Genomic DNA, 27507 nt, shown 5'->3' with positions numbered 1-27507 from the left:
ACTCACTCTTACTAACACAGCACCTCTCGGTTATTATACAATTAAGAAACAGGCAATATCCTGTTGGGAATAGATACATGAAATTCATAAGCCTAGTCATGCTATCATAATTTTCTTTCTTCTACTTTCTGGTCTCAGTTAAAATCTGGAATTTTTACTCATTAATAACATAGTGCTAATGCCAGTTAAGAATGGAGGCAAAAATAATTCAACCCAAAAAGTTAAATTTAAGTCATATGCATTCTTCTGAACCAGCATATCGAATGCATGCCAATATGAATCAAAGTTCAACCACATCAGAAAAAATTAGGATCCACTCACTCTTACTCAAAATACAATGTGATTCTGACTAATACTTTTTGGCTGGAAAAATTACCTTTTTCACAGCATTTTCATTTCTCGGGCTTTGATTTTTTTAAATTAATTTTCACCAGAAGCAGAAATATCAACATGACATACATACTAGATGTTACATGACCTTTTGGGGCTAATAAGTAGTAAGAAGTAATAAAAAATTAACAGTCTGATACTCATGAGGATATTTTTCATGTGGAGATTTGTAGAATCCTTGGTATAGATGTTTCAGATATCTAAGAACTACATCTCTACCTATTTATGAACTTTTGAGGGTTTGTTTTGCCCCTGTTGTGAAGAATTAGTTTGGCTGTTCCTTGGATTCCCCGCAATCCAAATCAAATTGTAACGATAGCAGAGAAGTTGAGTTTTAATATCTATAAAAGCAGAACAACAGCACTGGGCTTAAGAAACATAATATATGATATTCAGGAACTATAAAGCTTTTGAATATAAAGCCCTAAAAATATTTTAACAGGTATTAATTCAAACTCTTTACAAAGTTTGCAGCAATACTGTTCTGCATTTCCATATCAGCTTAGGAAGTAACGAATGTTTATACTTATATAACATTATCATATTCTAATTAGGGTTCATGTTTTAGATGAGAAAGCTGAGGCTCAGAGAGGTGACGTATCTTTCCCAGCATCACATGCTTTTATTGTAGCAGGGTCTGAAGGTTTTATTATTGCTTTCAGTAAAACTTCAGAAAACAACTACAATTAATTTCCGTAGATTCCTGCTTGTGCCCAGAGTTATTAAATAAGGAATTTTCCTTAAAACTTAAGTATTTTACAGAGTTTTTCTTTACAGTGATTTTTTTCACAACAGGTACACAGAGTTCACGACATTATAATAGGTCCTTAACGTCCTTATTAAATATACATGCACACACACATCTGATGTACTAATCACTCTTTAAAAATAAATCTTTTATTATTTTGATTTCAGTTTTCTTACATTGAGTCAAGCAGATCAACAAGTTGAAAAAGTTCATAATTTTTTTATTCTTCCAGTCACAGACAATTAAGAACTCGCTAAGTTTATACAAAATGTCTATTCTGTGCTCAAAAGAGTTTTGGAAGAAGCCTCATATTGTGGATTTTAGCTACCATCCTGATTATATTTGCTGATGTAAGTTCAAAAAGGCATTTAGTGTTTTAAGTTGTCCTATAAAACTCGGTTGTGTCTATTTAATTAAGAAAGGGTGAGTTCGTCTTTCAGCAGTTTATCAATCTATTGCTTTATCATAAGATTTAAAGTTTTACCAGTTGGTAAAGATAAGACTAGAAGGAGAGACAGATCTCTAGATGGACAACTTTCCAGAAAACGCTATGAATCATGTCTCACAATTAGTCACTGCTCACCGAGCTTCCAGCAGCATGCCTTTAGAGCTGTTTCCAAAAGTGCTGAGGCATCCATGTGTTTACACTGCACTTTGTTACGAACAAATACTATTTATATATTTTAAAAATGCACATGGCAAGTTCTGTTCTTCAAGCCAGTTGTTCAGACAAAAAGGCTCCAGTTAAAATTGGAAATGGGTTTTATTGCCACCCAGACCAGTGTTAAATTATTAAGACATCAGAACAACAACAATAAAAAAGATGGCAGGGATGTAATAAAACACCTGGAAGTATGTTACCCAGGAGTCGTACATATTCAACTGTACTGATGCGATCAGTTGGTTCATAAATTGTACCCCCAAAATGCGTATAATGTGCTCAAATGATTTCTTAAACAAACAGGAAGTCATGCAAAATAATTTTCTAGTCCATTTACAAATGCAGTTAAATCTGGACGTAAAGATAAGCATTATATTTAGAATAAATATGATTCTTACCATCTGAGACTGACTCCTAGGACATCCATTGATATCTTCAACTTTTTCATTTGCTAAAGCCAAGAAATAAAATAAAAGAGAGAAAAAAAGAATGACATGCTTAAGCAATGAAGTGAAACAAAAAAGGAGACTAAAAATCAAATAAGCAAACAACAACAAAAAAAACACCAAGCAAAATGCTGCTGCTACACTCTGTCTCCCAAGCCACGTACAAGAGGTCACACTTGTTAGCAGCCGCCAATTCCATACGCACAAATCAGGCAAATTTAAAAAAAAAAGTGAGTGAGAAGGAAGTTGCTGCTAATTCTTTTGCCTGTGCCAAATGACTGCTGACATGAAACCTTTCACAATTGTCCCTGCTGGATCAGGATACAGTTTCAAGGAATCTCCAAGTGTATGAGTTACTTCAGCTAATGAAATGCACACATGGGAGACATATGGTTTAATGAAGCATTCATTTCTGACAATTCAGTGTATGTAAAGATACGGTTCTAACTATTTAAAAGTATGGCCAAAATGACTTTTTGAAACATTCTCACATAAACATTTTTAATAAAATCACGGGAGAGCTACATTAATCTCAGAGACACATGGACCAAGTTTGTATGCATTCGACTTAAATTGTATTTTACCAAAAGGGGTGGGAGCAGAGAATTTCATAGTTTTGCTCAGAGAGCAGGTCTTACCAATGATCTGGATGATTTCGGCTAGCAGTACTCCATCTGCAATGTCTTGCTGCAAATCCTTGATCAGCCGCTTGTGGCCTGATTTTGCTAGGTAGTGGTTGGCCCAGTCAGTGTAAATCTGTTTAACAGAGGGAGGGAAGAAGTGAGATGTGATGAAGGAAAAGAGAGATAATAAAAATGCGTAAGACAAATGTTGGATTCAAAGAGAAGCTATTCTGGATCACATTCCAGCTTAAGAAGTCATAGCTCAAAAGGAAATAGTTGTAAAACAATTTTTAAACAGCTCTTTCCCTCACTTATCTCTTGTTTCAAAGGGAGATGATTCACTCTCTTTCAAAACCAGGGACGAGTCGCTTGTGACACAGCAAAACTCCCTTCCTGAATGACTCCTGTTTGCAAATCAGTTTGGGATTTCACTCTCTTTCCCCTGGTTCTAGCATACTGTAGATAATCTCGCCTATCTTTGTAAAAGGAAGCCACCTGGACTGATTTATACGGAAACCTTACTATAAAAATTTGTGTTTCTCTGAGACTTTATTAAATTTATTACATGTGACACAGAATGTGACAATATTTTGGCATCATTTTATGAAATAATTGCAAAGGCCTAAGATATTTTATTTGGACTGTCATCTCCCATTTCAGCCCCTTAAAATGTGTTTATATAAGAGATATAGAAAGCAAATGCAGTTACTACATAGAAACAACAATACAGAATTGAGAAGGTTGGCAATTTGACAGAGTAAAGGTGACTTTTCGACAACAGATTATAATGTAAGGAAAAGCTGAAACTTCAAAACTTTCATAAAAATAAAATATTAACTAATTTTTCAAATGTTATGGTATACCTACAAATGAAATATAATCCAACTGAAAGGAAATAAATAAGTTTGACTCTTCAATTTCATGGTGACTCATATAAACATATTAGTAAGGTTTTGCAAGGTAGACTATGATATGTAATATAATAGAAGAATGTGAAATTTGAAATGAGAATTGAGGAGGGGAAGTAACCGAGAAATATGCGCATAAAAATGTGTTATAGAGGCACTGGACTTAGAACTGGGAACAAAGTGGAATCTGAACATAAGGAAAGGGAAGGGCCTTCCCTACAAAGGGTATAAAATGCAGAGAGAATAAGAAATCAAAGACATAGTTGTTAAATCTATAGTTAAAACAGGATTCTGAAAATAGGACAAATTAGACTGGAAAGGTAAATTGTATTTTATAGTCATGAACACTGAATGCCAAGCAAACTGTAAAACTTTTTTATATCTAACAAAACCAATACACATTTGTTATAAAAATAAAATAAAATAAATCAAAAGTGAAAGCCTCCCCACAACTTGCCACCACACCCACTTTTGAATTATTTGGTATGAATAGTTCTAGAATTTTTTCTATGCTCTTACACTTCACCACATGACACCACGTTACATATACACACAGTAGGATTTTAAACCAAACCTGGCTCAAATTTTATATAGCATTGTGTATTTTTCAATTGTGTAAGAATATTTTAAAAGCACTTAAAACCATTTCATATATATTTATCTCACTATCTTTGATGTTCTATTGTAGATAATATTAATCCCCCTGTTGAAGGATATTTAATTTAATTAAACATGTTTCCATTATATCTAAAGTTGTAAGAGATGTCCTTATATATCTATCTTTGCATATTTATATGCTTGAATATTTTAATGGCTCTGAAGTACAAACATTTGAAAATACAACATAAAAGAAAAAGAGAGTGTTTATTTTTGAAAATAAAAAGTTGCATCTTAATGCATACGCAGTGGTGATTAAGTTTCTCGAAAGTGACATTGGTTAATGAAATCCAATAAGTTTCAGCTGTACACTTTAACAGTAAGGCATATATATGTTTACACTGTGTGTTCACGTTCCATAGTTAGATTTCTTTCTGTCACCACATATTTGACCACCCCCCTTTACCTCATTTACTTCCCCTTTTCCTACACCCTCTATCCTCTGGTAACCACTAGTCTATAGTCCATGTCCATGAGTTTCTGTTTGTTTGTCCTGTTCATTTGTTGCCTTTAGGTTTATATCCAACATATAAGTGATATCATGTGATTTTCAACTTTTTCTGTCTGGCTTATTTCGTTTAGCATGATTATCTCGAGGTCCATCCATGTCGCAAATGGCAGTATTTCATCTCTTCTTATGGCTGAGTAATAGTCTATTGTATATATGTACCACAGCTTCTTTAGCCAATCATCTATCGTAGGACACTTGGGTTGCTTCTATGTCCTGGCCACTGTGAATAATGCTGCTATGAACATAGGTGTGCAAATATCTTTTCAAATATGGGTTTTCAAGTCTTTAGGGTAAATATACTCAGTAGAGGGATTGCTGGATCATATGGTAGATCAATTCTTAGTTTTTTGAGGAACCTTTACACTGTTTTCCATAGTGGCTGCATCAGCTTGCCAGTTGGGCCTGGTTTTGAGGGCCAGCAGACCACTTAGTAGTGCTGAGACCTTGAACAAGTTACTTATCCTTTCTAAACCTCAGATTCCTCATATGCATAATAATAGTAATAATTACATTACAGGATTATGTCAAGATTAAACAAGGTAGTGCTTATAAAGTACCTGTCACAGTAAGCCCTGAAAAAAGTCTATTATTATTATTATTATTATTATTATTATTATTACATCTAGTTTTGTTTGTTATGATGGTTTTCCAACAAATATTTGTTAAAGTTATAGTCTGGCAGAGGTCAAAAAATTTGAGAGCATTGGCAGAGACTGAAGAAATTGCACTCCTTGCTTCTAACACTACTCACATCTCTGACTCCTCATGCCTTCTGATTCACTGGGACCACAGATCTGTCCGCCATCCAAACTCAGAGGAATGTATCTAATTTTAAGGCCATCATGTTCTCATTCAGATCTACAATGCCTCCATCGAGATTTCACCTTCATAAAACTCCATATTGCATGGATTTGGTTTTATGAAGACATTAAATTATGGAGAAAAGATTTATTTAAATGTATACACAATGGAATATATTAAAAAATGAAAACAAGACTATTTTCATTCCCAAATTCATGTCAATGATGCCTTAGCCTCTATCCAAATCCTTCCTGGGACTTAGGTGAGAAAACCAATGTGAAGCCAGCTGGTTGGCTTCAAGACCTGGATGGGAAAACCTCTGATTTAGCTCATGAAACAATGTTTACCAGGAATTCCATGCCTAAGAGCTTTGACTTGTCTAGCATCCCTAACATGGGAAACTTTGCTCAGACAGTAGCTCTGACTTTAGTTGCAGTCCACGAAATCAATTCAGACTACATAAATAAATTTCAAATAAATCTCCATTAAAAAAGTAAGTCTTATGTACTTTATTTTACTTATTATTGCTAATAAACATATGTAAATGACACCTGAGACCCTTCAAGTAAATCAGTGCCTTTCAAGGATGCTATAATCTACATAAGGAAATATAAAAAATTACAAAGCAACTTATAAATGTATATTTTAGATATTATAAATATATTTTTCTATCTTTTAAAAATAAAAAATAAATTAAAAAATGGAAATATGTGATGTGTTTTTAATGAGAGTCTTAAAGCAAAGGACACATAGAATATAAATGTATTTAGAATTCATCAATAAATTTACTGTAATATTCTGCTGAGAGGATGCAAACAACCTTGTCAACTGTCATTTGAATCTGTTCAAATAAATACAACAAAATGGTAAAATCATGTCCGGATTTTAGATCTGAATTCCAAAGTTGTCCTTGGTTCAATTCCACAAAAAAAATAATCACAGTACTTAACCTCTTAGCCTTAGTTAAATGAGCTACAAATGTGTGGCGATGTATCTTGTAGGATTATGGTAAAACTTAATTAAAAGTTTTTTAATGAAGAAGTTGAAATAATTGGGAACAGTGTCAAATTAATTATAAATTAGTGTTTGGTATTTTCCTTACCAGATTCAATGAGTATTTCAGTCATCAAGGTTCTGGCCAAAGCTTTAAACAGAATTTACGGCTCTACTTCTGAAGCCAGTTTTCCTCAACTGTTTTAACTGCAATATTAGGAATATGTCACCTCATGTAATAACTACATTTCAGTTAATTCAGAAGAATTAATGAGATTATATTTACCAAAGGGCTATTTATAAATTCTAGCATAATTGTATTCATAATTCATTTACAGCAATTAAAATAACAAAAATCAAAAGTATATGGTATATTTTGTATGCCATATATAATAGCATGAATTCTAGGAACTATTAGGTGATAGCATGTATTCTCTGAGGAACATTCTATACTTTCGGAATTTCTGCTCTGCCACATACTATCTATGTGGATATTAATTGAATATTTATTTTCTCTCATCTGAAAAAATGGCCATACTAGTATTATCTACTAATGAGATTATCGTAAGGATTGAATAAATTTATAATTTTGGAATGTGGCCCTTCACTTAATAACTGAAATTATATTGATATTTTCATTTACAATGGCACTTATCTGTTGAAATAATGATATCTATTTTCATATTGGGAATAGGACATTTTTGCATGAACAGAAATAGACCTAAATCTAAGCTGATGGGAAAGGAAATGATAGGGTTTATTGTACTAACTATAGTATGTGCTGATTTTTTCACCTGTAGTAGTTTCTTTACAAAGAACATAACTGAAGTTATAATACAAACTGTAGCATAATCAAATCAAACCAGCCAACACCGAATGAGTAGTGGGTGCTGTGCTGGGCACAATGGGTAACACTAAAAAAGGATGAGGTGTATAGTTTGTCCTTGAGGAGGGAGGGTAGAGGAGATAGGGAACAAATGAGCTGATTTTGAGACCCCACAAGGTGCTCTCTGAAATGATGACTGTCTAGTTTCTCCCCCATCTTACCTATCAGGTGGCATTCTAACTACCTAATTCCATGTCTAAATCATCATTCCCCACACTCTTCTAAAAACTCCTCAGCATTCATTTGAAGCTATATGCGTCACTCTCTAATCTTTCTTGCCACTCCAAGTGTACTGGATACTTTATTTCCTGAGTCAGTATTTTTTTTTCTAACTTTAAGTGTTATAATCATCCTGGGCAATTTCATCATCCATGTGAACAATCCATCAAATACTCTGCCTGAAATTAAGTATATAATGAAGAACCACCTGCTCTATCTTAAATGCACTGTGCCTATTAATGGTCTTTTTTTTCTACAGAGAATATGACATTTTGTAAATTTTGGAAAAAGGAGTTGGATATTACAATTATACAGCACAATTCTGGTACTAATTCCAGTTTTATTCCATTTAACTTCAATTGCATTTTCACTGCTACCAGCAGAATGAACAAAAGGGCTGTATAGCATTCTTCATCCAAGATTTAGTGTCTACTAATAGTGTTGAAAGTGTTTTAAACAAGATAAATCATGTAATTCATTCAATCCTCAAAGTTCTGTAAGAGGAAAATATGATTATCCCATTTTAGAGGTGAGAATCTTGAAACAGAGAGGTGAAGTATTTTCCTCGGGTCACAACAGAAGTGCTGCATAGAGTCCAAATTTTCTGGCTCAGAATCTGTACTCTTAGCCCACACAAAAGGAAATATTCCATTTATGAGCCTTCCCTAATTCCAGCCTCCTGCAATTATTTCCATTGCATCTGACATCCATCTCAAAATATGGGGAAAACTCCTTTATTGGACTGCTGCAACATCTGGCATCTATAGAATGCTCTATGGGGAATACATCCTAACAGCTTGCAAAATTCTAATAATGCAGGTGACAACATGAGCTAAAATCTGCATATGAAACTGTATCAAAAAGTATTTTAGAAAAACAGAGAACTTTTCCTTTTCCCATTTTTCTAGGGGGGTAAAAAAGCATGATACTTGAGATTCTTTTACCTTCTTTTTATCTTAGTTTGATAATTGATGTAAATAGAGTAAATAAATTAAAGGTAAATATTAGCAACCATCCTTCAAAGACCAAATAATATGGCAGAAAATATGTGTAAGAAAATAATGTTAACAAAACACAAAGTTAAGAGAAAATAAACATGTAGAAGTCTGCATTTCAGAATTTCTAAGCTTTTGACCTGGGTTTTTCTACTCACATACCAATAATTAGCAGTGATGAACTGACTGATAAAAATGGTTAGTATAAAGCAGCAGTTCTCAATGTATGGTCCCTGGACCAATACCCTCTGAGCCAACTTGTTCGAAATGCAAATTATCAGTCCTCACCCCAGATCTACTGACTCAGAAACTCTGAAGGTGGAGCCAGTAGTTTGAGTTTTAACAGGTCCTCCAAGTGATTATGATGTATGCTAGCTAATGCATAGGAACTACTGGGATAGATAAATGCTGTTCACAAATAAAAGTAGTTTTATTTCTAACACTGTAAACTGTATTTCAATGTAAAAAGAATGCTGTTTCAATATAAGAGAAGGATAACAAAAGTCTTGTAACAAAACACTAAATATAGTAGTATTCACCTTTACCTCCTAAACTTTTCTTGCTACCAAGAACAACACAGAGCCCACAAAATACTGATTGTAAATGCTTTTTGTAAAACGTTCATTCCTATATTTTAAATCCTTTAGATTATTAGTGATAAAGTTCGACATTTCTTTTAAAGTTTTTTCAAGAGCGGAAAGCATTTATCTATCTATCTATCTATCTATCTATCTATCTATTTATTTATTTACTTAAAAAGAGGTGAACCAGAGTGGTTTACATTTACTTAGACTAAAAGCATAAAACCTGGAAGCTGAGAAAAAAATATACTTCCTGTTGTGCTAAAAATCAGCAGTGGAAAACAATGGAAATAAAAATGCAGCACCATGGGGCTACTAATATGCCCATCTAGCCATTCATCAATAAGCAGCAGGAGTGAAAGTTCTGGGACAAGTAAGAGACTTTTCAAAATATTTCTTTTCTCACCATCTTAATTCCCTTTTTATTACCTGAGCTCTAGGCAAACACAACACTATTTTGAAGATTTTGTCAATCCTCACTGGAGCATATCTTATTTTTATAAATATTTGAAATTTTTGAAGTTATCACAAATTATAATCACACACACATATGTATATACATGAGACATGGTGAGATCTGTTGTCTAGTTTGCTGTTTGCTAGGGACACTTTGATGGATCCAATGTATATTCCAATCAGACACAATTATTCATCAACTTCCTGTAGGTAGTTTCTCTCCAGTGACATGCTATAGCTCCAAATCACCACGGGTAGGGGCTAGAGCCACATAATTCCAAGACCACTAGCCAATAATGGCTGCTATTGTGCAGCTTTGTCACACTGTGAAGTAAAACTGCTCACATAAGTCTCTTGAGCACTAAAAAGCATGAAGACTAAAAGCCATCATATTAACAGCTACTTCAAAAATATTCAAATTTCACCCGGCAATCCTCCCATTTTAAATGTATCCCAATTGCTAAATAAGGATTCCATCTGAATCCCTCATAAATTGTTGCACATTAAGCAAAATGGAAAAGTAAATATGGAAAAAAAAATACAGAGTGCTCACTGTATGATTTCATACTGTATTTGTATACAAACACAAGGTAGCAAATAAAAATCAAAGATTCTAAATTGGCCAATATTTCAAGTTAAAGCCTCCAAATCAAATTTTACAGTCTGTTTCCTTATAAACCTATCCCTGTGATTGTACTTGTTCCTCAAGAGGTATGTGAAACATGGTGTAAAACTTTCATCTAACATGGAAGACTCAGGAAATAAAACTTCTCACGAGGAAGGAAGGCTGATCTCAGTTGACATTGTTCTCCAATCCCCAAATCCTCTAAGAAAAAAAAAAAGCTAAATTTTTGAAGCGTTTCAGAAGCAGAGCCTGGAGTCAGAAATTCTGGGCTTCTTTCCCAGTCCCATCACTTACTACTAGATCTTGAGTTTCCTCCTCTTTAATGCAAGGATTGTATTCTTATCTACCCCGCCTATCTCACAGGATTAATGTGAAGATTAACTGTAATAGAAAACATTTGCAAAAGCAAGATGTGTTATGCAAAATAAACCATCATTACTGTAATCAATAAAACATGCTACCTATGAATTACGTTTTAAAAATTTACTCAATATAAACATGCAATAATTTCAAATAACTATTACACATGTATATTGAGATCAACTATTTGGGGAGTTTTTTAATTGCATTAATGAGACATAGAAACTATTTTATTTCCATAAAATATCCTTATCTTGAATTTATTCTCAGTTCATATCTTATGTATTATCTAGTCTATTGCAAGGAAGAGTCTATATACACTAGCTATGTACAATGACAATAGATGGATTGCACAACTACTCCTCACTTTTGAGGAAGAGTTGACTCAACCAGGGTTCCACAGCATAGAATATCCTATAGCAAGCAGATTCTCACAAAGGGACTTCTCTTCCAGATCTCCTTTCCTTGCATTTAGGTGGGAAAGCGTGGACTAATTCTCACCAATAGAATGTGAGCTAAAGTGATATGCATCACTTCCAAGCCTGGCCCATAAAAATATTTCATAGCTTATTCACCACCCTTTTTGCACTCAGGGCACTGGAAATACATACCTAGGTGGAACATGGAAGTCATGTAATGAAAATGGCAGAGCTTTCATCAGTCTGAATTTTTGAGTGACTGCATAAACAGAACATCCCAGCTCAACAACCAACAACCAGGAAATACCTTGGACTGTGTGAGTGAGAAATAAACAGCTACTGTGCTGAGCCACTGTAATTTAGGAGTTTGTTACAGGCTGATGTTGATTAAAATCACAGAGACACTCTCCTTGTAGCAAAGGCTTTCTGCGGAAACACTCCCCTATGTCTGAGAATCTAATTACTAGTTCAACACAGGTCTAACGTCCATTCTCAATATTCCTGTTTCCCTTCCAGAGATCACTGCCCTGTACCCACAATCGTTAATGAGGACATTCCTTTCATTCTTGATATCTTTTCATTCATTCATTTAACATACATTTTTAAGTACTAATTATGAGCTCTTCATCACTGGAAACTCTCTTCCTTCTGAAGCTCTGAGCTTGGACTCCCAGTGGTTCCATTGAATTTGTTACTACTGGTCTTGGGGTGGGGGTGTATGTATAGGTTGGTTAAATTTCCACATCTGAGGTCTTGGAACTTGGTATATCATTTTGGGATATTTTTCCCCCCAATAAACAATAATAAAAACAGGACTAAGTATTAACTATATCTAACGTCCTAATTTTGCTCTACATTTTACAAAAAGGCATCTCATTTGTTCCTCACACTATTCTTTTTGGTTGAATAGAGTAGGTGTTATAATCACGGTTCTACTTTACATAACTACAGAAGAGATAATATGGGTTTAGGTACACTCAGTAAATTATCACGGTTTCTATGGCAATGGTGGTGCTATATTTTAGTAAAACACATTATTTTTTTAAGATGATCAATTTCTAAATCCAGTAAGTGTCTCACTTCTATTTTAGTTGTGACATGTGTGTTTGAAATTAAATTTTATGACATAAAGTATGAAAAATGTAAGCAATGGTTTATAAAATTCAGAATTCTTAATTATCATAATCTAGTTGGTAGAATTTTGGAGCAATAGAAAAGGTATTTTTCTTTTTTTAGATTGGCTTTAGGCTTGCCATACACCCTTGTGACATTCTTTTATTCTCTCTTTTATGTGTATTTATGTACCAAGAAATGGTCATTTATAATATCAATTATGGTATTTAAAAATCAGCAATAAATACTCAATAATAGAAAACTTATTATTAAACATGGTTTATTCACCCTATAAAATATTAAATAGCCATGAAAAAGAGAAATTTCAATACTTGTATAGCAAAATAAAAAAGTATGATGCAAAAAAAGTAGAATATAAAATAATCTTGAGATGTGCACATGAAATATACTAGAAGCAAATGCAGGGCATAACAGTATCTGTAGTGATATACTGTGCTTAAATGTATATTTTCTCTTAAAAGTCTCTGTAAGATATTTTTAAGTAATTAATATTTATTTCAAAGTATTATTTTACAGGTATTCTAGGAAAATTACAGAGAATACTTAAAATTTTTTGGTCTTCAAGGGGAAAAAAATGATGTAGTGAGACTTTGGATTGTAATCTATAATATGAATACTCATTATTATCTATCATTCTAACAGAGAGAGCCACAGGTAATAAGAGGGGCTTTGGACCATACATTGGTTGAAGGATACAAGTCAAGGAGACAAGAGAAGCTGGACAAAGGCAAGGGCCCAAACTGGCACATTTTCTGCAAGGGCAAAACACTTTGGAGTGACCAGTTCAGGTTCAGAAAGTGAAACCAACACTTTTGTAGGGCGACAACACAGGTTGGGGGCACATGGGAACTGCAAAAGTCAGAATAAAAGCTGATGGAGAATTTTCCCAGAACTAGAGAAATGGAGGTAGATAAATAACTAAAAGATCAAGGGATTAGAAGAGAACCGGGGGCCCAGTGACAAGAAAAGAAATTAGGAGATCGAATGCAAAATACTAGTTCACAGCTCAGAGATTTTAAAACACCAAGGCAGAGAATTATCCCAGGGCAGCTATTCTGGCATCTTCAGGGAGAGCAGGTAATTGGAACTAATGGCTGAATTAAGGATTCTTCAGGGCTGAGAGAGGCAGTAGCTTCCTTTAAGCAAATGACCAGAAGCTCTTGCACTCCAAGTTCATTGACAAAAGGATTCGGAGGTAGAGCTTTGCACTAACTGCCATAGTTCCCACTAAGTTATTTACTTCCATGCACTTTACATGTATTATTTCATTTATACTCCAAAGGACCCTATGGAATGGGTGGCACTGTTATATTCGTTTTGTATAAAAGACAACTGAAGATAAGATCAGTTGATGAATTTGCCCCAAGTCAATAAATAGCAAGTCACGGAGCCAGGTTTAAAATTGCTTCTCTTTCTCTTCAGTACCCACACATTTTCAAAAATACCACACTATCTTCTCTGTTGGTATAAACAATAAAAAAGATAACATTAAAAATTTTCAAGCCATTTGTACTTGTATTGCCTGTATATACCCATAAAATAACTGCTTTCTTTAAGAGTATGTCGCTTCAACCCTACGTTTTCTGTAGCTGTTTCATCTTTTCACATTAGAAGGCTCATGTTAACACCAAGGTAAAGAAATTTAGCTATGGGAAAAAAACTTGTTAAACAAACTTTCCCAAGTCATTTCAAAGATGCAGCTCTTAACAGCATTGCTTTTTGGCTCTAATATACTTGGGTTAATAAAAGTTGCAATTTGTTGATTATTCCAGGCTGTCCATGTCTAGAACTAGGTAAATATGGCTATTTCTGGGGTGCAGGATTATAAAGTACATTGTTGCCACATGGCTACAATGCTCCGACAATTTTAAAAATAAGAAAAAATGAAGTTTTGATCTTCCTCTCAATGACTCCATCAACTATTTTGAAGTTGGTATGAACTTAGAAGAACACTGATTAATATTTAAAATTCCAAATTAAAATATAAAAAAACCAACACTTATAGAATTCCATGTCTTGAAGATACATGTCTTGAAGTCCTCAGTTACTAGATCTAAAATACCAAAAAAAAAAAAAAAAAAAAAATCTACATCTTTTCTCAAACTAGTCTAAATTTAAGATTAAGTCTTTCAAAAAGTTTGTTAAAAGTTTCAAATACCACTAGCCTTAAATTTCAGCTTCTTCACTGGCAGTTGAGCCCTGGTGATAGGTGTCCTTTCCATGTTCTTACAATGAGATAATTAGAAACCCACTTTTCTAACCAAGACTGTCTACTCAGAAATATCTACAGCCCTTCCATTCTCTTCTTTTTGACAAGGACATAGGCAGATAATCCATAAGAACCTGAATGGTTAACTTTTAAGGTCTATTACTTTCCATATTCACAAGGCAAAACAGTCATTAACACCACCTTATTCTCTGATAATCTTCTCTTTCTCAAGACAAGAAGTGTCTCAAATGTAATTTTTTAAAAATATATCTCACTTTTTGTGACAAACACTGCGGTTAACGTTTTACTCTATCCTTATAAATCAAGTGGGAAGAGATGGCAAATATTGGGCTAGAAGGAAATGAGTACTGGTATATAACAGTAGGCACACATATTTGTACTTGTCTTTCAGATAGTTCTAAGTTCCACAATGAATATTTCTCTAAAACATTGAATTTCCACTATATCAAATCAATTGTTTCAAAAAAAAATGCAAAGTGTTTGTTTTATGAAATTTATAAGTAAAATGTTAGTTAGGACTTAATTTTAGTTTTGGGGCTTTTTATTGTGTTTCTTAAATTTATTTTTCTCACTTTTGTGCCCAATATTAGACCATCTTAAAACAAAATTCATTTTTTTTTTCAAACAAAAGAAAACAGCTTGGGTTAGATAAAGTAATTGAGTAAATTAAGTACAATACATAGCATGATATTGTTTTGTTTTGTTCTTTAGATATCACATGCAAGTGAAATCGTGTGGCATTTGTCTTTGTCTAATCTACTCCCCTTAGCACGATACCCTCTTGGTCCATCCTAACATGGTATTCTTTATACAAATATTTATTGTGAGTTTGTGTTGATTATATATAATTAAGTGATAGTAATAATAACAATAAAATGCCTTGAGTTCTTACCATGTGCTAGGCACTATACAGAAGTACAATTTATGCAATTCTCAAAACAACATTAAAGAATCTGTTATTATTATTCTTTTGTTACATTAAGAAAACAAAGATTTAGAGATAAGAAGCAATATGCCAAAGGTCACACAGGTAGTAAAGTGGCTGAGCATGGACTATTAACTATGCCTAACAAACTCTGGAGCTTTAATAGCATGCTGATATTAAATGCATATGATGAATATTGCTTAAAATAGTGGGAAGTACTAAACCTGCCATACTTACAGTGTCATTTCCAAAACCGAAATATAAATGATTATTAAGCATTCTATGGAAATCATGAGTGGTTCCCTTCAAATTCTAATCGCAAAGCCCCGAAAATGACAAAAGGCCACCAGACAATCAAACTCAATTAGATTTTCATGAAGTTGAATAAACAGTGGCCTTTGAAGGGCCAAAATTCTGTTGATCTGATTGAATATAAAGCAAAGGGAGTATAACTGCCACTGAGAACAGTGTACATGCAGATTGTCTCGATGAAAACACATCTATTCTCGTAAGAAAACAGATGTTTGCTAAATTAATACGATTTATTTCGCCTTGAAAGAGATGTCCTTCAGTGGTTGCTAAGTAACATATTTTAATTTAAGGAATAAGCTAAATTATAGACTCTGGAAGATTTTTCTTAATTATCTGTTTTGTTAAAACAGGGGGTTAAAAAGTAAGACAAAACAATGATTTAATTTGACATGATATATTCCATTTTCACTTCCACAGAGTTGCAATAGTGCTTACATGAGCATTTTTAGAAGTTAAGCTGGACCCCAAGAGTTGAAGTCTATACCCCAATAGTTATGGTTTACTCCTTCACTTATAATTGAACGGCTGAAGTCAAATTTAATAACATTCACGTGGGCCTTCTAATAAGGAAGTTCTAAATACACTAATTCACATGTGTTTACTTCATTTTGTATGGCCACTGGTTCAATTTGTGTGGATGCCTAGTCAAGATTTAGCTTGAGCTAAAGAAATCTTTGACTATAGTTTGACTCTTGCCTCAGACTAATCTATGATTAAGGGTCTGCTCTCCATACATCCATTTCTTTTTGCCCATAGACAGTAATATTTGCTTTGTTTTTTGTCTTTCTATGATATTCATACTCACTTCAAACCTAAGTTTCTCTCCCTTGTTCATTCACTAAAGATTCCAATCTCTCCTCTATCTTGTCTGTAAAAATATTCTTTATATTATAGTGCTTTCAGACCAATTATCTGGTTCATTCTTTATCTTCCCTTGAATGAATCAATCACCTAGTCAGTTGTATATATTTTTACATCTGTTAGCCAGAACTGGCAGGATCTGAGACCACAAAAGATACACCGCATAAAATGCGAGCCTATAGCCCTAAAGCATTCATAGATTAAACTACCTTTTAATACAATGGAAAAAAAAGATACTAGGTAGATTTTGTACTTTAAACTTCTGTTGAAATGCACACCAAAATTGTGGAAAACCAGCCTTCTCCCTATTTAAATTAATGCCTAATAGGTTTGACTCTGTTTCTAATGTAATCTCGATACTATCTGTCCTTCTTTTGATAAGATTAATCATTCTTTACTCTTTGCTTCTGTATCTTTTAGTTGAAGGAGCTGGACTCCCATAAGATGCAACCAGAAAGGGGCTTTAGTCTCTCCCTTCAAAATAGTCTCTGGGTTTATTTTTTCCTCTTCCCTTAATGAGATATTGGAACAGAAGTACATATTTTCTAATAATTTTCAAACAATAAGTAGTCCTTTAGCTTTAGCATTTAAACAAAATGGTATAATATACATCTCATATAACTCCAGTCTAGATTCAGGGCTTTGGATTCACGGTTCCCCTTCTTATCGTGCTCTTTCATAAATAAATCATTCACTTAACCATTCATTCATTCATTCATTCACTTGACCATTCCATTCCCATCTTTGCTCAAACATTACCATGTCAGAGAGGCCTTCCTTATTTTTTTGATAAGATACTCTCTCCTCATTATAATTCTATCACTGCCTAATCCCATATGTTGCTTTATTTTCTTCAAGTGCTTCTCATCACCTGCTATACTATAGATTTGCCTCCCAATTACCTCTACCCACTTATTAGAATGTAAGCATCATGCTATTCAGCAATCTATCTTGTTCATTGCTATATCTCAGACAAGGTTTAACCCAATAGGAAATATTGATGCGATAAAATGAATGAATGAGGAATGAATGAGGGCACATAGCAAAAGTCTTACCAATTTATAATTTCCTTTTCTTTAGGGCTCTGCTGGAGAAGATAATGTTGCAGTCGATTTAGTTATTTCTCAGAGATAAAGTGATTATCTTTGATGATCACTGAAATTCACCCTCCTAATCCTCAAAAACTTTTGCAGATATAAAATGGCAAAAATTACATAAAAAGATGCAAAGAATATACTACCCAGTTGAATTTTTTGATTCTGGCTGGAAGACCTTTTCTTTCTTTTACCATGAAGAGACCCAGTGGGAAATCCCTGGCTTACATGTCTGTTTTTGTCAAACATTCAACAGTAACTGATAATCTCTACATCTGTTATTTATTTGACAAGTCTCCAGAGGGCCATACAAGTAGAAATTTCAGAGAAGCCCTAAACAAGCTCCGCAGCTTTATGCAATGCCAGGAAGAATTTTTAACCAATGTATAAATGTTAGGTTTAACTTAATCATTCACACAATGGCTACTTACTGATGCATTCTTCTGCATAAAGTATGCAATGTGAAAATCTGTGATGTGTCCACAATTGTATTCAAAAATAAAAATTAATTACGTACTGAAATTAAGCCACTTGACTTTGGGAGGAGGCAAAAGTCAAGGAAAATTTGCAGCTGGTCGGGAAGTAAATCCAGGGTGGAGAAATTTTTGCAGAGATCAGGAAGAGAGGATGATTGTAAGGCATGAAGGAAGACATTTACATTTTGTTAGGGTGTTTTCAAGATCAGGACAGCTGGAATCGAAAAGATGTAGCATATCTCTTAAACATATTTTACGTAACTAAACTATATGATCTTTGGAAATCAACATGCTGCATTTGGCTTGGATTTTTAAAAGCCATTTAAATGATTAATTTGTAAATAATGCATATGTTGCTTTACCCAAGCATTAGGCATAAAATCAAAACACCAGATCATAAAACAAAGACAAGGCACCTATGTATTTCTTAACTCAGTAACAGGTTTTAGTTTATTATTTTGAGTTCAAAATGTTTGTTTTCTGAAGGAGAACAGATATCTGAAATTGCTTTTTTACAAGCTATTGATCATTCACTTTAGTCCACAACAGACTAGGCAGGCAAGATTGTTACTCTTTATTCATGCAAGGGGGGAAAAAAAAAATCAAGACATACATGTTGTCCTGCAGGGAACTAGCAAATGCTTTAAGAGAATTTAATCCATGCTTGTGACCATAATTTATTTTAATGGAATCCCCCAAACAAGAAGTTGCCCTTCAAGTGTGATTTTTCAATAAAAGCAAAATCATTTATCTTACAATTTCATGACACAGAAACATCTGCTGCAAAACACTAGAGAGCACCCCTCACTAAGATATCAAAGTAACTGCTAAACAAAGAGGCCAGCTGAAGTACAAGCAGTATAAATCATCTGTGTACCTCCAAAACCATATACATTCTCAAATGATTGACTGATTGATTGACTGTTTACTGAGTGAATAAATAATCGAAACTCTTGATAGTGAATCAAAAGCATGATCTCTTTGAATGCCAATAAGACTAATAAGTATAAGTCTGCAGAAGAGATTAGATGATTCTCTCTTGAAGCAGTTTTAAAAGTTGGCATGGATACAAAATGTAAAAATTATGGGAAGCATTAACCAGCTTAAACATCTGCTGAAATTTTCATTCAATTAAAAGCAGAGCATCATAAAACCTCAAGTTGGCTTCCTTAAAATGTCATGGCTCAGAGGTGAAAGAGGACTTCTGCTCTGGATATGATTAAGACCCAAAAAGAATTTTTTTTTTTTTTAAAGTTAGCATTCAATGAATCTATATTATACACTAAGCACAGTGCTAAAAAGCTGCATGAGAAATTCCAGATCCACATTAGACTGAAAAAGGATATGTTTGATAGAAAGAACTAAAGAAATATACTTTAAAAAGTCCTCTACAAAAAAAGTATGAAGTCCAGCACAAACTAAGAATTGTGTAAACACTTTAACTAGTTATATTCTAAATATAGAACTTCAATGAAAGAGGGTAAAAACACTCAAATTCTATTTTGCTTCCAGCCTCTTAACTAAGAATACATAGTATAGTAATCATTCACATATATATTCCCCGAATTCAGAGTCTAATATTCCAACAAATTACCTAAGTCAAATTATCCTAACTAAAGAAATCAATCAAATAGTTAATATAATATGTATAAAACTATTGGAATGATGCCTAGTATATGGCTAAATACCAGATATGCTAGTTATAATCATCATCATAACCTTCATTCTTATTAAAATATATTAGTTTTTTGGTTCCTTAGATTCCGCATATAAATGAAATCATATGTTATTTATTTTTCTCTGTCTGACTTATTTCACTCAGCATAATAACCTCTAGGTCCATCTATGTCATTGCAAGTAGTAGGATTTTTTTAATGGCGGAGTAATATTTCATTGTATATATGAACCATAAACAAATTAATCAGAAACAATCTCACGAATATAGATAATCTGGTGATGGCCAGAGGGATGGGGTGAAGGGTTAAAGAAGTACAAATTAGTAGTTGATAGATGATCACGGGGTAGGTGAGCACGGCAGAGGGAATGCAGTTAGCATTAATGTAATGCCTAGGTGGAGAGGCAGAGGAGAGAAAGAGCAATTAGGAGGGTCATTTTATAAACTATATAAATATCTAACCAATGTACTGTATATTTGAAACTAATAAAAATTAAAAGGTATATATATTTGTCTCATAGTGGTTTATCGAATGAAGTAAATGCTACAATACTGTTTAAGATTTTCTACCCATACTCTAATCAGCATTGTGAGTCGAATCGTATTGGACCTATGTATTTGGACTTTCCTTTCGTTCTTTCCTTTTGTCTAGCTATGTGATTCTTCTCTGGGTATAAGAATTGCAGTGTACATGTTATAAGAATTAAAAATATATGTGCATATATGACACATAACCATATATAACATGTTTTGGGATCACTTATGTCATTTAAGGGGTTTTGTTCACTGTATTTTTATGTCACAAATAGACTTTAGAAGTTACTTTCACAAGAGTGACTCAGATGTAATTGGTAACCTAGAAATGGAAAATATTATTAAGGATCACTGAAATAACTGAAGATAAAAGAAAATACAGTAAAAAAAAAATCTAGACATTTTAAACGTAACTAAAAGCTTTAAGTACACATCAAGTATTTCCCAAAGTTATGGAAAACATTGCATGTTTTAAGAACTACAGAGATAATCACCATCATTATAATAATATACTTGTAAGAAATAGAGATTGATTCGATTTTTAATTAGGGAAAATATGTATTTGTGAACCACTAGTTGGATGCTGATTTATGAAAAAATTCTGGTGTGAATTACTCAACAATTGATTTGTGAACATTTACAAATTAAAAGATGTTTCTAGTAATCAGATTTTGTTTACTAGGGACAAGTCAATTTAAATTAACACCATTACGTTGTAACAGAGTTATCAGGCATTCCCTGGCTTATAGACTCATCACTTCATTCTCTGCCTCATGGTCACATGGTGTTTTCTCTGTGTGTCTGTATCCCAATTTCCCTTTTCTCATAAGGACACCAGTCATTGGATTAGAGCACACTCTAATCCATCAAGAGCTCATTTTAACCTGATTACATCAGCAAAAACCCTATTTTAAAATAAGATGACATTCACAGGTACACTAGGTTAAGACTTCAATATATCCCCAACAGTACAACATTTTAGGCAATTTACATTACATTGCTTCAATTAACAGAGTAAATAAACTCAGTGGAGTAAGTATCATTCCCTTATAACTGATGAAAAACAAGGCTTGCTAAAATAAAGTTAAGTTACTTTTGCAGAATAACATAGTAAGTAAGATGCAGAGTCTCCATTTAAACATGGAACGGCTTGATTACAAAGCCTGTGTTTTTGAAATGAGAGTACGAAGACACCGTGGAGTTATGAAAGGTGTGATCAGTGGTATAAGAATCTTTCTGAATAACATGTTCCATCTTCCACGGAAATCAACTTTATCTAGAGACAAAATCTATATATTTTGTAATAGAACACAACATTCACAGATGATATTATAAATAATTTTAGCTTCAAATATATTTCTCAAGTCTGAAAGGCTGATTTTTGGCAAACTCCATCGGTCTATAACTTTTTTTTACCTTAAAAAATTAGAGAAGTATTGCTAGAATGACAAGTATTATTCTATATATTAGAATGGATCATCATTTGCCAGGTTATTGTGGAAAAAGTCAAGGATAGGATGCAATTTTTTGAATCTAAATTGATAAACCAAAATATTCTATAATCTGTCCTTATTAGTAGACCTTTTAACAGAAACACAGACATAAGATTGAGAGTAAAAATTTTAAACAATTCTGGCACAATGGAGCAACAATTTTATAAGTATTTTTGGTGGCAAATTTTCATGCTTTCACTAGTCAACAAGTTGGATACATTTTATGAAAATGCCAGATTCTAATCCCATTTCCTCGAGGGAATTCTAGAACTTCCAAAGGCTAGGACAGACCACCTGTTTCTGATCTTCTTTTATCTATGACGTCTCCAAGGCATTTGATCACTTTTCTCAACTAGTTGGCTTTTTGCTCTCTTCCCAGACACATTCCTACTTAGTTATGACCCAGCTGATGTTTACTTGGAATGACACAGCACTGCCCTAAGGGTATTCATTCGTTCTTTCGTTAATACAGAATCATTTTACTACATCCCAACTATTTGCTAAGTACTGTACTACAGGCTCATTGGTATATAAGAATATGACCATTCACGTCTATCCCAAATATGAAAGTTTTGGGAGTTTTCCCTCTACTCTTCCGCTGTTGTCTCTACTGATTACCACCTATACAACTTCAGTATCTAGTCCTCTCACTCTCTATTTTTTACCTTATTGTTTTCCATATTTCCTTCCATGTCTCAGCTTTCAAGCAAAATGTCTTCTGAAGCACATCACTAGCCTCCTGGGTGCATACTTTCTCTCTGAGCTCTAGGAGAACCTCGTGAACATAGATTACAAGGCATAGCCTGAAAGTTTTCAGCTCTATACTTCCACAGAAGTCACTAGGATGGGGTGCCAGGGCTTTCTATGTCACCAGTTTCAGGTGCAGAGTGAGTTGTTGGTACTGCAGTTTCCCAGATATGAGGATTTAATGTTTCTTGTGGCCAACCAGTGACAAATTGCCAAAGTTCAGAGAAAACATAAACTTAGACATATGCAAGAGAGAGTTTTTAGATTAAGGTAACTTTTTAGCAATCTGTTGAACATAATATCCCAAATTTCCTCTCCAACTGAACTCCCTATGGGACATAGTTTAAGAACGCCTTAACAGTAAAACAGTGCTATTCTAAAAAGAAGTTTAAAATAAAAATAGTAGAAACATTGTAAAGATGTCTCAAGAATGACAACAGTAAGACATTTAAATGATTGTTTAATATGACAATATATCTTAGTGCCTAAAGATATCTATCCCACCAGGAGAAATGTATACTAACCTCATTTTTAGACATTCATTTTTGTGTGTTTAAAGTAAACTGTGATATCTTTAAATATGTACAATGAACTGTGAACTCTGACGTTCGTCCAACCATTTCAATAGCATTTGTGATAGTCATAAAGATTGAAGAGATTATTCCACGATATATAAAGCACTCATGAAAAATTATTTGTACAAGAAAATTGTAAAATAAATTCTCCATTTCCACTGAACTATATTATACAATGAGTAATGCACTCACAAGTGGCTGAACTTCATGCCAGAAGCTGATTTTAAAAGGCAAAAGTGTGTTGAATCTGCTAACGTTCCAATAAAGAACTAGTTCTCTTAAAAGAGAACAAACAAGCCGGTCTGCCTTTCCTTCCAGGCTGGCAAGCATCATCACATAGTGCTACAATCTCTTCGTAGCATTATTTCTCTTTTTACAGACTTTGAGTTGGTGTCTCTTGTGCTCCTTCCTCCTATCAGTATTCACTATAATCACCTTTGACCAGGACAGTATGGAAACAGGACACTCTAAAGTGAACCGATGTTTTAGTAAGCTCAAGAAAGAAAATGCACCTGAAAAATGATCAACTACACATGTTCAAATCTATTTATTGATTTTTGTTTCATGTTTTAAATTTTATGTCATCTTTATTGATCATACTGTTTTAAACTTCTATATCTACAAATGTAAATTTATTAATAATGGTAGCCACATATTGAGCACGGACTACATGCCAGGACCTATACTAGGGGTTTTATATCTAATATCAAATTTAATCCTCACAACAAAACTGTAAGGCAAAAATTATTATCCCCATTTTACAAATAAATAAACTGAGGGAAATTATAGAGTTTGAGCAGGGTCAAACAGCAAATGGAAGGGTCATAATTTGAAAGAAGTCTGCCAATTTCCACGTCTATGTTCTTTTCACTGAACTATAGAATTTATGGTCTGTTTTTAATTTCAAATTCTTAAAATACAAACTATTCAATCTATTTTCATAGGCAAGGGCAAAGCACCACTATTATACAGAAGTAGCAATCTGATCTACAAATTATGCAAAAGAGAAAAATCTCTTAGAATGGTATACTGAATATTTCTCTGAAATATTGTGACTGGTAAAGCAGTGGGAAAATCCATCCAGCAATCAAGGTCTTTTAACTCTATCTAAGCAACTTATCAAAGAAAAGCATGCATTTTTATGATAAACATTATTTTCATAAAAGATAGTGATAAAGCCAAACATTATAAAACGAAATTTATATGATCACCAAAAACTGTGTTAAGACATTGGAAGCTAGAGAGTAACAAAAATATATTATTCTTAAAGTGCATTTTCTCCCTCTTAAAAATACTGGTATCATTGTTTACTTTTCTTTTAACAGATACGTTTATGCACGTTTTGGTCTGTGATGCCCATTTGGAAACGATTTTGATTTCTAAAACAAACAAATAAATAAAAGACTTCCAAGCTTTTCAGTGAAGCACAATATATTTCATCCATAAGAAGTCATAAACAATATGTCAGCTCCAATACTTTCTAAAGGCATATATTGTTGGTTTTAGATTATATTTACAATAGTGATTTAATATTTATGTATATTTTCTAATATGTAATAGTAGTCTACGTGAAAACAAGCAATTCTGAATATAAGTTGTTTTGTAACATCCTGCTGATAAATAAACATGTAATTTGTAATTGCTACTTATGTATAGACCTCATTATGTTTTAAAATAAGAATAAAATATAAGAAAGTATGCTAAAAACCACTGTTAACCACAATATTATAGCTTCTACATGGGAATGGTTTATTTCCGGCTCACCAGAATATTATGGAAGAAAAAATGTGGCAGTCACTGTGTTTAATACACAGGCCACTAATGTTACTCAGCTACCCACGGTGAGAAAGAAAAATTCATATACATCTACACATACTTACCAGTATGTGACACTCATGTAATATTCAGACAAGAAATATTATAGTCAGTCAATGTTCATTGAGCTTGCTCACTTGCCCACTATCATGCATGTATCCAATATATTGTACATATTAGCTGTCTCTTAGGTGTTTACGATCTTAGGAGATGGTGCTGGAGCCTTAGCTTTCTTAACTAAAATTAAGTGGAATAATCGTACCAATTATATAGCATTGTTGTGAAGACTCATATATATGACATGAATAAACATAATTGAATACCATATAAAAGTGTATGATAGAGATAACTAGTGACTTATGTTACCAGTTATCACAAGGGAAGAATCTGGATATCTAGAGTGTGTGAAAAGTTTCACAGGATAGAATTGAGTTAGATTTTGAGATATGAGAGGGCTACTATCCCGGGCACTCACCTGGTAACAATCAGATTCTAATCCAACCAAGGCTCAGCCCATAGAAAGACAAGGAGGAAAGGCTTTCTACATAGATAAATGATTTTTGAAGACGCAGACTGGGAATAAATACAGGTTACCTGAATGAACTCTCATCTCTCCTGACTCTAGGTCTTTGCACATGCTAGTCCTGCTGATGTGGATACCCTTTTTCACTTCTGTTCAGCTGGCAACATTCAATTCATTCTTTAAGTCATATTTTCTCAGGGAAGGGTTTTCATGTCTACTGAACCTACCTTCTCTACCCCTTGCCATTGAATTAGGCATCGTGTTCATAGGATCCCTTTTATAGTTTGTCTATACAAATGCCAATAAACTGTAGTGTCCATGTGTTCTCCATCACTCTATAGCTCCATGATGTTAGAAACTGTACTTTACTTTTGTCTACCTAGTAGTAATCACAAGCCTGTCACACAGGAAACTCAAAATGAATTTATTCAAGTTAGAGATAAAAGACATATGTCTGGGACAGGAAGAAGAATAGCTTTAAGGGGACAGAGAAGACGGTGACTGAAAATGAGATTGCAAAAGATTCCGAAAACTGGACAGAGAACTTCAAATTTGAATTTAGATTTTAAAATTGCAGTGGATGAGTGACAAGATAATTCCTTAGGGAGTGGAGGTAATGGAGTTTGGGAAGCCTGCTTGAAGGCAGCTGAAGCCATATAGATGGGCCAGGATGGTGGTGAAGAAGTGAAAGATGCTGCAAGTGCTAAATAATGATAGAAGTTGACAACTTCTGTGAAATATTCATTCTCTTTAAAGTTATACAATGTTAGCTATTTTACTCCCAGTTAATAAAAATGTTACAAAATAATAGTTTAACAGCTAACATACAGATTTCTTATGTGCTAAGCATTCATCTGAACCCTTATACGAATTAAATCATTAAGCCATCCCAACAATCCTGTGAGGTAGGTATTTTTTTATCTCATTTTCCTCAGAAGAAGTCAAGGGACTTATCTAAATCACACAGCTGGTGTGCAGTGGAGCTGGGTTTGAACCCAGACTGTTTGGCTCTGAGTCAGACTTTTAACATTGTTACACTGCCTGAAGGTTATTTTGTAGTCCCTTAAACCTAGTTCATTACCTCCAATAATCTTTCCTTCCTGGTAGTATTAACAATTGTCTCAATGTATCATTCAAACTAAAAAAAAGAAAAAGAAAAAGGAAAAAAAGAAAAAAAAAAGGCAGTCTTCTATGTGAATTGCAAAAAAAAAATGTAAACTCATACAAAAGAGATTTAGCTCTTAGAAAAAGATTTGGAAAAGGGGAGTTTATTATGAAGTTCTTCTCTTCTTGACCATCATCCTGGCCCATCTATATGGCTTCAGCTACTTTCAAGCTTCATAATAAACTCCTACTTTCAGAGGTTTGTCCTAAGGGCAGTCTGCTGGGTCTGGAGAATCCATAAGCAGGTAATTAAAATTAATTGAAAAGCCCCTGGGAATAAAAGTTCCCTTGTGCTCATTTCTCCCCTCTCCTTCCCTCTCCTCCCCTCTTCCTTGTCTCTGTAATGTCTTTCATGCCTGCCTTTCTTTGCTTCACTCTTCTCTTATGGGGATAAACTGGATTTCTCTGTTCTGCAGTCCATGGCAAATCCAGGTCTGATATTTCCGAAGTAATATATCTAGAGCCTGCTGCTAACTACTTACACTCATGGTCCACAGTTTTCGAAGAGAAGAAATAGAATTGACATAACTTAGATCAAAAATCCAATCAGAAGTGACCAGAGGGCGCAAAGTCTCATGTCACACTGCCTGTTCAGTAGATTGTAGGACCAGCAGGCACTCATGACATGTCCGCTGCAGCAGTTACTAGCAATCCAAAATATTCTAGTTAT

The 27507-nt window shown here is 33.8% G+C and overlaps 1 protein-coding gene across 4 annotated transcripts in view; it reads right to left on the bottom strand.

Annotated features, from left to right (window-relative positions):
• NAV3 (neuron navigator 3) overlaps nt 1-27507 on the bottom strand; it is a 302837-nt gene that overhangs the window by 218210 nt on the left and 57120 nt on the right. For 3 of the 4 annotated variants that reach the window (XM_039838902.1, XM_039838904.1, XM_039838903.1), the window contains exons 2-3: nt 2884-3001; nt 2198-2250 (exon numbers count right to left, since the gene is read on the bottom strand). In XM_039838902.1, coding sequence (XP_039694836.1) covers nt 2198-2250; nt 2884-3001 — 171 coding nt within the window. Of the gene's footprint in view, nt 1-2197; nt 2251-2409; nt 2613-2883; nt 3002-27507 lie in introns of those variants that run through there. The other variant, XM_039838905.1, reaches the window with a different exon arrangement.

The sequence above is a fragment of the Pteropus medius genome, unplaced genomic scaffold (assembly GCF_902729225.1).
Source record: "Pteropus medius unplaced genomic scaffold, Ma_sr-lr_union100, whole genome shotgun sequence".
NCBI classification, from domain to species: domain Eukaryota; kingdom Metazoa; phylum Chordata; class Mammalia; order Chiroptera; family Pteropodidae; genus Pteropus; species Pteropus medius.
The sequence above is the reverse complement of the archived record's forward strand: the minus strand, read 5'-3'. Positions and strand labels throughout refer to the sequence as shown.